The sequence below is a fragment of the Phyllostomus hastatus genome, unplaced genomic scaffold, assembly GCF_019186645.2.
Source record: "Phyllostomus hastatus isolate PE091 unplaced genomic scaffold, TTU_PhHast_1.1 phas_contig_312, whole genome shotgun sequence".
Taxonomy (NCBI): domain Eukaryota; kingdom Metazoa; phylum Chordata; class Mammalia; order Chiroptera; family Phyllostomidae; genus Phyllostomus; species Phyllostomus hastatus.
In genome coordinates this window covers 962,465-977,883 of record NW_025333849.1, presented here as the reverse complement: position 1 = coordinate 977,883, position 15,419 = coordinate 962,465, and the positions used below count along the sequence as shown (strand labels likewise).

The 15,419-nt window shown below is 35.6% G+C and overlaps 1 protein-coding gene across 4 annotated transcripts in view; it reads left to right on the top strand.

The window, feature by feature from the left end:
- ERCC6L2 (ERCC excision repair 6 like 2) overlaps positions 1–15,419 on the top strand; it is a 149,668-nt gene that overhangs the window by 110,910 nt on the left and 23,339 nt on the right. For all 4 annotated transcript variants that reach the window (XM_045839780.1, XM_045839778.1, XM_045839779.1 and 1 more), the window contains one exon: positions 1,776–1,930. In XM_045839780.1, coding sequence (XP_045695736.1) covers positions 1,776–1,930 — 155 coding nt within the window. The remainder of the gene's footprint in view (positions 1–1,775; positions 1,931–15,419) is intronic.

The window sequence follows — 15,419 nt, the reverse complement described above, 5'->3', positions numbered from 1 at the left end:
GAGCTTTTCCTCACTGTGTGGCCATGACCTGAGGGTCCTGGTGGGTCAGTTTGGAAAGTTCCTGAGTGCTGCTTGTTCTAGCCCCTCAGGCTTTTACCTCAGCCCACGCATCCACTCAGCATTGGAGAGTAGAAAACCTTCCCAGATTCACTGTTACCTCCTTTTGGCCCATTGTCCTTCCCACTGAATACCTGTTGGTTATTCTGGGGTCTCCTGTTCTCAGATCTATCAGGTGTCATTCTGTTGCTTCCTTCTTCCTGCACACTAACCCTGATGTCATGCAGAGTGTGTAGCTGTTGGGTTTTCCCTACTTCCTTGTGTTTTAGGGCTCATAGGAATATCTTGTCATCTGACTTAGTTGTTAGTGCTGCCCATGACTTTTGGTTCTACTCTCTAGCTGCTGTTTGTTCTCCGGTAAAGATTCAGAAACATTGAAGAACTGCTTCCCCTCCCACCACCTTGTGCCGAGAATCCGTTTAATGATGTTAAGAGTTAGCTCAAAAGTATTTGACTCATTCCCAAAGAGCTACATAAAAAAAAAAAAAGCTAGTATATAAGCAAGGATACAATTATATAGAAACCTTAATTATTGTGATTAATTTATTTGCAAATCAAGCTTTCCTTTGCAGTTATTAGTAGTCTCATTTAATCATGGTGATATGTATCTTGATACCCTTGTAACTAAGTATTGGACTATTGTGCTACAACTGCAGCTACAACTCAAGTTTAGGTTTAAGGAATTATTGCATAACTATTTTTTAATCAGCTAAGGGTTTTTTTTGTTTGTTTTTACTGTCCAAAAAGGTATCAGTAGTTAATGTGGAACTAGTGCTATTTTGAGTAAGGCATAAAATCTATCACCAAGATGAAGAAAGATCTTAGTAAATTTGCTACCAGAAGAATCCTTCTGAAGGTTTTAAACTGTTACCATATGCATTCCCTGGTGTTTTGAAATTTAAGGAGAATAATATCTCAGTTGCTTTGTCAGTCATTTTATTTAACATCTTGTTTTCACATGATTGGTGATATCGGTTGAGAGAGGTTCAGGACTGAAACAGCAAAAGTGTTGAAGGTCATAATCGAGGTTCATTGCCAAAGCTATTGGAGAGAGCTTTTACAGACCTCAACTCTAGGTGCCTAGAAACAAAGCAATAAAGAAGTAGCCGTCTTTAAACTTTTTTCAGATAAAAGCTATAAGTTAATCTTTTTTCATTTCCTAAAAAGCTTCCAATTTTTACATTCTCTGGGAATATGTACAAAAAAGACAGAATATAAACAGTAAAATTGAACAAAGCCAACCAAACGAAACTCCCTGGTCATAAACCCTTTGCTCCCACTTCATCACTGTGATCAAGTACATGTTTAAAGAAACAGATGAGGCTAGCACTGCTCTTTAAATTTGTAAATAATCTTTTTAAAAACCACAGGAACAACAAATTCATAGAAACAACCTTCTACCATGACTTTTCTGCTGGCCAGACTCTCTCATTTATGGTTTAAGTTTAAGGATTGTTACCTAATCTTAGATGCTGTCATATTGATGAAAGGGAAAAATCCTTTCCTAGTTACCATAGACCAACATATTTAAATAGTTCTTCTTTTTAATTTTTTGAAAAAATATTCTAATGTTAATGGGCAAACAATGTTTTTTCTTGAGGATTAAAAACAAAACAAGCATAACTTATTTAGTGTATTGCTGATAATTTTTAAAATATACATGGACCCATATTGCATCATAATGAGACATCACTTAATAATCATCAATTACCTCCTAGATGGTGTTCAGGAAGTGGCTTACATTCACTCAAACCAGAACGTGATTGGATCAAGCAAAGCTGAAAATCATATGAGCCGATGGGCAGCACGTGATGTATTTGAATTGAAGCAATTTTCCCAGCTTCCTGCTAACATAGCTGTTTGCATTTCAGAGGTAAGAAGCAAAGAGGATGCTGTCATCTTTAGTTTTTATCTCATTTTCACAGAAGTTACTCAACAGGATCTTCTCTTAAGCACCCTCTTCAAAAGTAGCTGCTAAGATTATAAGTGACATACAAATAAGTGTTAAAAAAAAAAACACTTTTTGGGCCCTAGCTGGTGTGGCTCAGTGGATTGAGTGCTGGCCTGCAAATCCAAAAGTTGCTGGTTCAGTTCCTTAACAGGGCACATGCCTGGGTTGCAGGCCATGTCCCCAAATGGGGGCATACTAGAGACAACCAATTGATGTTTCTCTCACACATCAATGTTTCTCTCCCTCTCTCCCTCCCTTCTCCTCTCTCTAAAAATAAATAAATAAATAAATATTTTTTAAAAAGGCATTATTTGATGCACTGTAGTCACTGAAGATGTTTTATAGTACAAAACAAATCAATATCTAAATGTCTAACAATTTGGGGTTGCTTAATAGTTTCCCTCAATAAAAGTTTGCTAGAAATGAGGAATTTGAAGGAATAAGGCAGTTAAATGAAAACCAAAACAAGATTTCCTTCCAAAAATTTTCATCTAAAATGGAGACACACAAAGACGAGCTTCCTATAGAATTTACTTTTTTAGCAAAAAGATGTTTATAATGTTAAAATTAAGAAATACTTTATGTGGGCTCTTATTTAAATTGCTGTTATATAGAAACAAGTCTTTATGTAAATATGATATTTATACATAGTCACTTTCATCAAAGGTTTTAAAAATATTTTCTCTCTTTGGCTTATTATCCTTTATTAATTCCTAAGAACTAAGTGTGTGAGGAATAGTTTTCTACCACTCTGTGTAGGAGTTTAAAATGCATGCTGTATAAAACAGAGTTGCTTAGTTTCAAGTTAGCATTACTTTTAAGAATGAAGGGAAGAAAATACTTCTGAACTGCCAGCTTTCCTCATTTATTTGTACCTCAGCTGGTTCAACAAAGGATTTGGATTATCTTAACAATAAAATCAGAAAAGAAAATGAAATTTAGAACCAAGGGAAATACATATTAAACTGAAAGTTGAAGAGTGGGAGAAAGTTAGAATGCAGATATATAGGGCATAATGTTCTTACCCAGATATTTTTTTAAGGACAAATTTGATTGAGTTGCTGGTAGACAAAACAAAGGAAGTAAACTATTTAGTGTGTTCTCAACTAGTGCATTTGAAAACGTGTGTGGGCAGTTTGGGTGGTCACAATGACTGCGTGCCCAATGGCATTAATGTCTGGAGGCCAGGGATACTAAATGGGGCATGGGGGTGAGCTGGGGAGGGGGACATCCTACTTGCCAAGAATTGTTTTGCCCAAAATGCCATAACACCCTGCTGAGCTAAATGGTTGTCCTTAAAGGAGGGGAGGGTTGAGAGGAGAGGGGGTAATACCATCCCTACTAAAGAAGAGAAGAGCTTTTCTGCACTTAATATGAAGGAAATTTGTCTCTGGGATCTTAAATGAGTACCACTGAGTGATCTGGTGAAGTCAGTTGTCTTTAATGTAGCGTATATGAGATAACAGACTTTGAAAGGCTGTGCTTTTAGTATTTTTTAATGTTATCCCAAGAGCCAGTGCCAAAATTCAACTCATGGAAAGTCATGCTGCTTTTTTATATTCTAGAAATATACGGTCTCTCAACTAACACTGTAGACAGCATTCCTACAGTAGGAGCTATCTGGAAAAGATCGGCGGAAATATACTGGGTTTGCCAGAAATTTGCTTTATTAGAATAAAGAGCTTATTTTTTAATAGATAGCCAATTTTTATTAGTTTTTTTTAATGCTCTTTTTTAAACAAACAAATTTTAATGGGAAAAAAGTAAGATAGCTTGGGAAACCTTTGTAGTAGGTGTGAATGAAATAATTTAACTGGATATTAGGCATTAGCTGTTATTTAAATATTTTTCAGAGGAGAATTTTACAGGCATATAATTTCTCCCAAAATGGATCTGGGAAGGAACGCTTAGATATAGAAGCAATAAAAAATCCCTTTGGAACCTTCTCAAAGAACGTTGTAAAAATGAAAATGCTGCAAATTCACTTTGTCTTTAATTGGCAGGGAGCGAGGAAAACAGAATGGAGTTTATCCTTATATTAGCAATGCCAATAGTTGTCAACTTTTTCCAGCCCCAACATTCACAATCTTATCAGAAATTTTGTTTCTTCACAGTGATATTCATAATAAGGGATATTTCTTGCCAGGAAACAAATTGGAGTTTCCTCCCCTGGGATTTCTAATACATCCTTTGAGGCCATGCATCTCCCCCATCACACGTAGACCAACTTAGGAGATTTTTTCAGGAAAAAAGAAGAAATCTATTGTTTCATGACTAAATCATGGTTGGTATAACGTATTCAGGGAAGTTAGAAAACCATTAAGCAGGATGCCCAATCTCATGCCACAAGTGCTAGCAGGCCAGGGACTGCGTGTGCAAACATGCTCATTTCAGTGGCTGACTTCTTTAAATCAATACTTGATACAGTGATGGTCCAACAGAATAAAATGCAGTCCTTTGGGTTTGACCTGTACCATTTAATGCGTTGGGTAAATAGTATAGCCATACTGTAATACCTTGAAAGTTGTAATGTATTACATATATATAAAAATTACTCAGGAACAATGTTATAAACTTACCATTAAGTTTTGTCTTGTTTGTTATATGAAAATCAGAGTTTTCAAAATAGATAATGATCATACCTAGTTGCAATGTTTTTAGTTTTTCACTGATGTCAAAAATTAAAGCTACTGCCCTGGCTGGTGTAGCTCAGTGGATTGAGCATGGGCTGCGAACCAAAGTGTCGCAGGTTCGATTCCCAGTCAGGGTACATGCCTGGGTTGCAGGCCATGACCCCCAGCAACCGCACATTGATGTTTCTCTCTCTCTATCTCCCTTCCTTCCCTCTCTAAAAATAAATAAATAAAATCTTTAAAAAAAAAATTAAAGCTATAAAAATATAAGATATAAAAGATATAAAGATATAAAAATATATCTAAAATATATAAAGATATATAAAAAATATATCTAAAGATATAAAAATATAACCCCTGAGACATACCTTATGCTTTTTTCCTTTTGTATTAATTGGAAATAAATAAATAAAAATGAATATAATGAGTCCATCTTCAATTTGTTGAACTCTATAATCTTCCTGAGGCAGAAGGACTTTTGATGATTATAACTAGCCTATGGCATGGACTGTACTCAGAATGTCAAAGAATTTGAATTCTAGCTCTACCTCATACTCCTTGTGTGACAATGAGAAAGTTACTTACCTTCTCTGTGCCTCCATTTCCTTGTGTTTAAAATATGAGTAATTATACTGTTTACTTCAAAAGGTTTTTACAAAAACTAAATTAATACCTATAAAATGCTCTGAACAGTTCCTGATACACTATAGCACTCAGTGAATAATAAGTATTGTTATTACTACCACTGGATAAGACTATCTTTTAATTCCCCTAGAGTTGTTGACCCCTGGGGGATTAACAAATTAAAATCCAGACACTGTTGTATGCAACCACATTTAACTATAAGAGAATAGGTGGTACTAGGGAAACTGGGAATTTGGGCTCCCTTTAAAAACCAAACAAGAATGTTCATTTGAAGAGTATTTTTCAAAATTTTGTATGTGACTATTAAGTTTTGTTTATGAAAATAGAAAGCCACTCAGTACTACTGTATAATTTATTTCATGGTAGTCTATATTAGAATTGAAGTTATTAGTAATGCTTTTCTTTAAAGCTGATATATTTATTTTCTCTTTAAATCTATCAATTGATGTGACTGCTCCTAATTTATCTCCATAGCTGCTGACTGACATTCAGTGAGTGAGACATCACTCTGCCATCATTCTAGTCCTATTGCATTATCTTTACACATAATATTCTGAGTTTTCCTCATTATAATTCTTCTGGAAACTAAATACTATTTCAGTAATGTCAGGGAGATAGAAGATAGTCATGTTTTTCTCTTTACTGAAACTATTTGTAAAGATGGTTAAATTAAGGATTTCTGAAGAAACTTTTAAAATATTATTTTACATAGATGAGATATTGATGACATTTCTAATGTTCATGATCACTGATTTCATCATATCTGGTCAATAGTACTTCCACACTTTTAATGAGTAAATCATTGAAACATTGGTTAGGGATATGTATCTCACTCACTGAAAAGTTTTGCAACTTGCTGTATGGTGGTGGGAGGCAATAATGAATTAGCAGTTTTGAAAAATATTAAAAACGGTTATGGGAAGAAAGAATAAAGTAAGGCAAAGGGAAATGAAGCCAGGTGAAGACAAAAGAGACTCATCCATAGTGTTAGAAAAATTTGCTAACCTCCTGCTTCTGAAGACTCCAAAAACCCCCAGACCTCCCACCTATAGTACAGTGTCTTTCATCTGGGACTCACATCAAGAATCTTTTGATTACTGAGAATCCTTCTGAGTGCTTCATGTCTGTCACCAAAGTTTTATTAGAGACCTTTATTTGTATTTGAACGATTTTGTGTCCCTGTGTGTGCACGTGTGCTTCTGCAGCCAGATGCTCGGGTTGCCTCACTTCCTAAGAAAACAAATCCTATGACTCTGTATGGCGGCAGTGCACGATTGACAGGGATCGCAATTTGCAAGTATTTCACTTTCCAAGGAATACTATAGTTGAGTCTAAGTTAAAGCCTTTAACTAAAATGCACGGGAATATACTAAATGGAAAACTTACAGAAGAGAGGTAATGCATATCACAATCCTAGACAAAATTCTGTGGTCTTTCAGTGCCACAGTTTTTCAATCCTTTTACCATAATTCTTGATAACCAAAATCACAAGAGCTGTGACCTGCTTTTCAAATTCAACTACGTATTAAGAAAAGGCCTAATATATATACTACTATCTTTTCTATCTTTCCTTTGGTTTCTTGTAGTTCATACTTTTATAAATAATTTTTACTTATGGGACACACTTTATAGATGTCTTGAATGAAAATCTATCACTCCTAACATAAATTTCTAATTATACCTTTGTTATATAGTATTACAAACAATATAAAATAAGAGCTAATTTTGCCTTAAATTGTACTTGGATATTTTACAACCATTTCTGAAGACGGCTTATTTGGAAAGATGAAATGTCTGATGATAAGAGAAAACCTATGTGATTTAGGGTTCAGCTCAGACCAAAAAAAATGTTTTAAATATTTGAAGGAACTGATAATACCTTTATTAGAGTTAATTTATTCTTTTGATATATGGAACTATGTCGCAAAACTTAGCTATACCTGTTTGTGATGTGCTGTGTGCCTCACTTTTTCAATCAACTGCATGTTTTCAACTTAAGTTTACTTAAAGTTTTCTGAAAAGAAATGTACAAAGACAGCATTCAATTAAGGATTAATCACTATGGCAACTGAGATGTGGTGACTGAAAGGGGGAGGATGTATTCTCCCTCAGTTTCCTGCCAGCTGTCATAGTCAACCTCTGCTGCCTGAATCCAAGCCAAAATATAGACTGTGACCAACTCTAAGAAACTATATCTGTATTTTTATAAATTGGTACAAGTATCAGACTATAAAAGAAGACTTAATCCTCTGAATTGGATGACAGACACTTGGCACTCTTGCCAGTATTTGACAGAGAAATAACGGGCTGCTTTGTAGTAAAACCTGGATTAATAGTAAACCCTTCTTTATGTTATTGCAGTGTGGTGTAAATGAGAGAACTAAGCATGCTGTCAGCCTGGGGGTTGTGGGTGGCACGGGAGAGAGTGCCTTTTATATAACCAGCGCAGATTTAAGCTCTTCATAATACTGTAAATACAAAATATTGTGTTAATAAGAACTTCTCTTTCTTGTATTTGTATTAGATTGGCATTTTGTAGATGATTTAAAGAAAGGATTTCTATGCGCTATGGTGGATTTGACTGCAGTATGTTTATACAGCTTTCAGAGTCAGCAAGGAAGGATGGACTGTTTATAATAAGCAGACTTTGGGACGATACAGCATTCCATTATCCTATTTTTCAGGACAGTGAATGTCATGATGGTTTAAAGTAATTGTTCACAAATGACTGGTTTATGAAGTAGTTCAGTAAGTCAGGTTTATGGTTTCAGCATGTAATGAAATTAACTCTTACTGGATGGGATTTTCATGGTCTTAGCACTTTCCTTTCTATAGCTAGATGTTGATGTTATGGTGTTTGTATCAGGAAGTTCTTTCAAGTAATTTTAATAAAGATCAAGTTTTTTTTAATTGTGTGTATATACAGGGTGGGGGAAGAGTAGGTTGACAGTTGCTCATGTGGAGAACAATACAATAAATAATACATCTCAAAGGAGAACATGAGTACAATAAAATAACACAATAATCAATAAATAATAATACCAGAATAGACCGTTTTTGTTTACTCACAACTGTAAGCTCACTTTTGCCCCACCCTAAATGTCTAAAATTATGTGACTAGTGGCATAAAAAAAGGCTTTTGTGTTTCTACCTTTAGAACTAGGATTGATTCAAAAAGATAGTTTGTCATTTGTGAAGTGCATCTATTTCCTAGTCAAAGGAAGGAGAATCCGGTGTTAACTATAAACATACATACCTTTTCCCCTCCTGGCTGGTGGCTCTGAGAAGCTGTGGCCTCCTTCCTCACAGTACTGTTAGCAGGACTAGCAGAGTGATATGACTGGTGTGTTCATAACACATTCCACTCCCCAAAAGAAAGATATTAAAAGTACTCATAATATAATTTTTATTGTATAAAATTTATAAATAAATGCTTATTTATTATCAGCAGAGGTAATGAGTGAATATCCCTGTGTTATTCTCTACAATGTCCTATTATTATTTTTGTTGTTAAAAGTACCAGTAATACAGTATGTTAGAATACCATAAAGGATATCTAGTCCAGTCCCCTAATTGTATAGACGAAGGACTGCCTTGAACTATGGCTGATTTTTCATGGAGAATACTATAGAAAAACACTGTATTTGAAAGGAATCATAAATTAGTCAATGGACCAGACTAACAAAAATAATCTTTCATTATTAGGAAACAGTCTAATTCTTCTTCTAGCTTCTTCTATGTCACTGTTCCGATTGCATACAAGATAGATACGGTTCCTTTAAACAATTTCTCTGTTTAGAATAGCTGAAAGATTCTGATAGTTAAAACAATACTGTTTCTTCAAATAATGTCTCCTACAGAACAAGATAAAGATATAAAGCCTCGTTGAACTCTGATTGACTCTACCTAGTGACTTAAAGAATGTTAAGCACTTAGCCCTTTTCAAATTATATTTTATCCCTTTATGAAAACCATGGTATCAATTGGACATGGCCACTTAATGAAAACACCTATTGCCTTGTCATCTGAGAATCCTGCCTCCACATGTATGAATTCTGAATTTTTATAGGATGAATAAAGCAAAATTATAAGGGTAAGGAATCATAGTATTTTAGAACTTGAAGGATTCCTGGAGACTATTTATTTAATGCAAACATCTTATTTTACTGATTTTTTAAAATAAGAATGTAAGTAGCTTCCATTAGGCTCAACCGTGGCAGTTAGCTGTAATCCCTACAGTGCCAACCCCTCCATCTTCTCTTGGGCATTTTCCCCATTTCCTTTGGTTTCTGTTTTGTGTGGGAGGTTTTACCTTTTTTTTAAACTCCATTTTACTTTTCCAATATGACAAATCAATCTAATTTTCCAAGATAACTTGCCTGTGAAGAATTATTCTCACTTTAGCAAGTAAAAAAATTTTAAGTGGTTTAAACTGCCTTTTCCATGAATAACTTCCATAGTTTTTTTTATAATTTGATAGTGTTCAGGGTTCCCACTGAATATATTTAATTGGCTAGAGGAAGCAGTCCCCTCTTATCTGAATGAGAAGTGTTCCCAGGTTTGCCTGGCATTCATGTCTTTGATTAATTCACTCAGTCTGCACTTCCAATCATATCATCTACTGTCTGGTCCTCCATTCTAGGTGAACTGAATTCAAGTTTTGCTCTCTCTCCATGTATTTTTCAAGCCACTGAGGGATCAGGAAGGACCATGGTGTACATGTCTATAAACACCACCACTTAGCAACAGGCAGAATAGGAGTTCACAAAATGTTTACTGTTGGTAATTCCTGCACAGAAGTACTACATAAAGCAGATCCCCACAACCATTTTCACAATAAGTAAGGGCTCCTTATCTCTTGACTCTACAAGTTAATGATAAAGTGGGTAAATATTTTAGTCACTTTAGAACAGCGTAAGTGCTGTTATTCTTTACCTTTACTCATTATTTGTCATCTGTTGGCCATAGTGCTGGTATAGGAAACCCACTCAAGAAGCAAGAGCATGGAGAATGGTGTCAGAAAGATATCTCTACCCCTAAATGACATTGTGAGTCTTCTTCATCTAGCACTAATAAATCTGAGAAGCCACTGTGAGGCTTAATTTTCTGTTTTCCACAGGTCTTTGAAATGTCTTGTGTTTTTTTCCATGGCACACAAGGTCTATTACAATTTGGCCCTAACCTGCTTTTCCAGTCTCATTGTGAAATACTCATTCAGGATTATTGACATTACGTGCCAGGCACTGTGCTAGACACCAGAGATACAAAGGTGAATAGCCTTCAGCTTATGAGCCAGTCTCCAAGCATACCACGGACTTCTTTTACCTGTCTGTGCCTTTGCTTCTGTGGTTCCTTTGTTTAAAATTCCTTGTCACCTGTGTCTGCCTTTTGAACTCCTCCTATCCCTTGTATCATCTGTGACAGCTTCTCCTTAAAGCTTCTCCACAGGCTATACAATAGGTCACTAACTAATTAAAATATCAGCGAGTCTGGAGGGAGGCTTTGCCAAGGCAGGTGCTATAGCCCAGTGGCATGTAAGGATTTGGGCTCTTTCATTTTCTGCCCCCTCTATCCTTAGTAAGTTAATTTTTAGTCAGTCTCCAGGCCTTTTTCTCTGGCTGCAGGGTAATGACTGAATCTCAAGAACTCATTTCCTCGTACAAATGAACCCAAAGACAGGAAGGTGTGGCTGACTTCATTTATTAGGGAGGAAAATCATTCTGGCAGAATGTGATTGACTTGACTAATCTCAGTTTATCCCAGAGAAACAGAGAGAGTGATGCACCTTCCCTGAGCACATGTCTAAGAGAGCCCCCGTTTTGCCCAGACAACAAAAACGGAGGCAGTGTCTGTTGATAGGTCATCAACCATACCTGATAACATTTCCCTGGTTAGATTGTGAAATTCTTTTTGCATTAGGAACTGCATCTTATTCTGTCTTTTCTTCCCAGAACCTTCTGATTTTAATTGAATTTCCATTAGATATTGAATAAAGCCTTCTCAAAGAGATTCTATAAGTAAGAGTGTGAAAAAAATAATTTATTTGTGTAAGTGTAAATTCTTGTGTAGTAGATTGGCTTTTGGTGGGATAAATATATCTGAACTGTGGTCCTTAATATAATATGGAATTCATAATATTTTTGTAAATTTCCCTATAAAGATAATATTCATTTTAACGTAACCAGGGTCGATTCTTACAGCTTTTATGGCAAGATTGTTGGTAAGTTGATGTTGTATTTTAAAAGTGTCAGTCATCTTATAGCCAAGTTACTGTCAAAATCAAAATAATTTGTAAATAGTTTTCATGAGTATTTAGCATTAACTACTGAAGAGTAAAATTACCATCTTATTATCGTATTCAGTATTTAAGGCTATCTTGTTACTATTGCCAGGTAAAATAATAAATGCCTTAAGAAGAAAAACTTTTTGCCCTTGCTCGTATGGCTCAGTGGATTGAGAACTGACCTGCAATTGAAAGGGTCGCCAGTTAGATTCCCAGTCAGGGCACATGCCTGAGTTGTGGTCCAGGTCCCCAGTAGGGGGCAAGCAAGAGGCAACCACGCACTGATGTTTCTCTCCCTCTCTTCTCCTCTCTCTAAAAATAAATAAATAAAATCTTTTAAAAAAAAGAACTTTTTACTTTGTTCATAAAAATCATTTGGTAAATATCTCCCCAAAATTATTAGTTGTGTTTTATAAGTTTATATTTATTTATTGAGAGCCTGTAGAGCACATAACTCAGGATTCAGTACATAAAATATAAATATGGTTGCTTTCTAGATTAGAGGCATATATGATCTACTTAAATAGGTAAGATCTAAACAATCAAAAGAGTCTTCAACAGTATAGGGGCCCTACCTATTGGAAAAGAGGGGCTTTCTTTTTTTCTTTCTTTCCTTTCTTTCTTTCATATCTTTCTTTTCTCTCTCTCTTTTTTTTTTTTTTTTTTTTTTAGAGGGTAGGGGCAAAGGATAGAAGAGAGAGACAGAGAGAAACATCACTGTGAGGGAGAAACATCAATCCATTGCCTCTTACATGCCCCTCGACTGGCACCATACCTCCAACTCAGACATGAACCCTGACCTGGAATCGAACCTGTGACCCTTTGCTTTACAGGACAACATTCCAATCAACTGAGCCACACCAACCAGGGCTTAGAGTTCTTTCATTTTGTTGTATTTTTTTGGAGGGTGAAATTAAAATCTTTGGCCTACATACAGGATTGCTGCTTCTTGGTTTGGTATGCTATGTGTAATTACATAAAATCTTAAATCAAGATAGACTCCATTTACATAATAAATGGGAAATTGAAATAACAGTGCAAGAAAAATGTACTCAAGGAGAGTTTCATGAAGTTGGAACTCCTAGCATGGATAAGAATATGTTGGGCAGAGGCGAGGTTAAACAGATTTGGCACCAGAAATGAATGTCATGATGTGTTTGGCAATAAAGAGAAGACTGACCTAATCAGGCTAACTTATACTGGACAACAATGAGAATAGAGCTGCACAGTGGGTAGGGAACAGACCATGAAAGGTCCTCCATTCAGAGAAATAATCAATAAATGTTAAAATGACATGGACAGATTGAAATGTTAGAGTTACTCTGGCAAGTAACTTTCAACATGTGCAGGTGTCTAACCATGTCATGGCTGATGAAGGCAAGGAGCCAGGGCTGGAACAGGTATGAGGAGGGACCTAAAAAAATGAATTATCTTCTGGAGGGCAGGCCCCTTGTAGTATAGGCTTCCCCTGCTAGGTGAGTGTCCTAGGAACCCATCCCTATCAGTGTGTCAGCTGGCGTTGTTGTGAGAGGCTGTGTTCAGCTTCAGTAAATTTCTTTTGAAGACTCTTTCAACACATTTGCCCATTTCATGATGGGTGATTTACAAGCACACCTGCCCACACCTTTCTGAGTGTTTAGCGGTTTTTAACAAAACAGCATGACTCCCATGCCCCACCCTCCCTATCCACTGGATCTCACCCCGGTGACTTTTTTTTGTTTCCTGGATGGAAAAACTCATCAGAGAAAAACATTTTGCTGATGTGGAAGAGGTGAAACAAAAAACAGCAGAAGCACTAGAAAAAATCAAAATCAATGAGTTCAAAAACTGTTTTGACAGTGGAAAAGTCAATGGGTATATTGCATCAAATGGAAAGTACTTTGAAGGTGACTGAAGTTTAAACATGTAAGAATAAATACATAAGCTTTTATAAATAAATTCCGGTTTTTTGGGGTCCCCCCTCATAGATATAGTCATTAATCTAGACAGTAAAGCCAGGTGAAATCAAAATCTTTTGATGATCCCAGTCAAATGACCGATATGGAGGTATCAAGTATGTGCTCAGTGAAGGCATGCCAGTTTCTTGTAGACAAGCAGTTCTCAAAATGCAGTGCATGGGCCCCTGAGATACTCAAGACTCTTTCAGGGATCTGCAAGGTCAGAACTATTTTCAGAATAATACTAAGTGCCCTTTTCACTTGTTGACATTCCTACAAATGGTGAAAAAGCAATGGTGGGAAAAGTGCTGGCAGCTTACATGAATAGGTGGCCCTAAATTGTACTTGTGGTCATTGGATTCTTTACTGTCACACCTTTACAGAAAAAGAAAACTGTTTTCACTTATGAATATCCTTGATGAAGCAGTAAAAATTATAACTTTATTAAATCTCAAGGTTTTAGTTCTCATATTTCTAATACTCTCTTTGATGAATTAGGAGGTGTACATGAGCACTTGTACAATTCATCTGCAAACTGAACTGGCCACTTTTTCATGGAACACCATGTTGAACGTGAAAGAATAACCAACAAACTTTGGTTAAATTTAGACTTGTGTATTTAGTAGGCATGTTCTATAAAGTGAACTTAGTATATCATTTTAAGAAAAACAACAGACAGTAATTGTTTCCAGTGATAAAATTCATGCTTTTAAGTGAAAATTAAAACATTGAGCCATTGAGCCCTGGCCAGGTGGCTCAGTTTGTTGGAGCATCATCCTATACACCAAAAGGTTTCAGGTTCAAACCCTGGTCAGGACACATACAGTAGGCAAATGATCAATCTTTCTCTCACACAGTGATGTCTGTCTGTCTGTCTGTCTCTCTGTCCCCCTCTGCAAAATCAATAAAAAAAAAACATACCTTAAGGTGAGGAAAAAAACATTGAAAAGCTTGTATTCACACCATGACCATGATGCCTTCCCCATAAAGACTTTTCTGATGCAATGATGACAACAAAAATGATTTTACAGTGCTCCATAATTGAATGTGTCAACATTTTGAAGATCTTTACAACTCAGTTAATCAATATTTTCCAAATGACCAGTGACTATACCAAAATCATGCATGGTGGGCACAGGGGGGCCGGGGGAATCAGCTAAAGTACAAGATATACTGGTAAATTTTAATTTTATTTATTTTAGTTTATTTTTATTTATTTTTATTTTATTTTTCCATTACCATTTATCCTCCCTATACCCTCTTCCACTTCCACCCACCCTTCCTCCAATGAATTTTAATTTTAACAATATAAAAAATTTACTGATATGGATTCATATTTTATATAGCCTGAGTTTTTATATAATATCAAAAATAAGGATATCTACAATTACTTGAAAAAAGTTATTAAAATATTCTTCTGATTTCTACATATCTGTAGGAAGTCGATCTTCTTCATATACTCCAACCGGTATAACATGTAGCCACAGATTAAATGCAGAAGTAGATAAAAGAATCCAGTTGTCTTTTATTTAGCCAGATAGTAAAGATGTTTGCAGAAAGTACAGTGTAGCCACTCTTCTCTCTCATTTTTTTGTTTGTTTGCTTTGGATAATATAAACTTTGATGTTGTTAAAAAGAGGTCTTTAGGTTAACATCTAATTGGCTTATTCTTATTTTTAATGAATTAATATATATTTAAATTTCCAATAGCTATAGCCCATGTAAACAAAAGAACTTTGCTATCCTCAATAATTTTTAAAATATAAAGGGTTCTAAGACCCAAAGGGGACCAAAGTTTTGCATCCCAAAATGTACTTTTGGGATATTGATTTTAAAGTGGTTATTAAGAAATAAAAGACTCAGAAACAACCTTTGACCCTCCCTCTTCCCGCCTAAAGGGAATTCAGATAGGA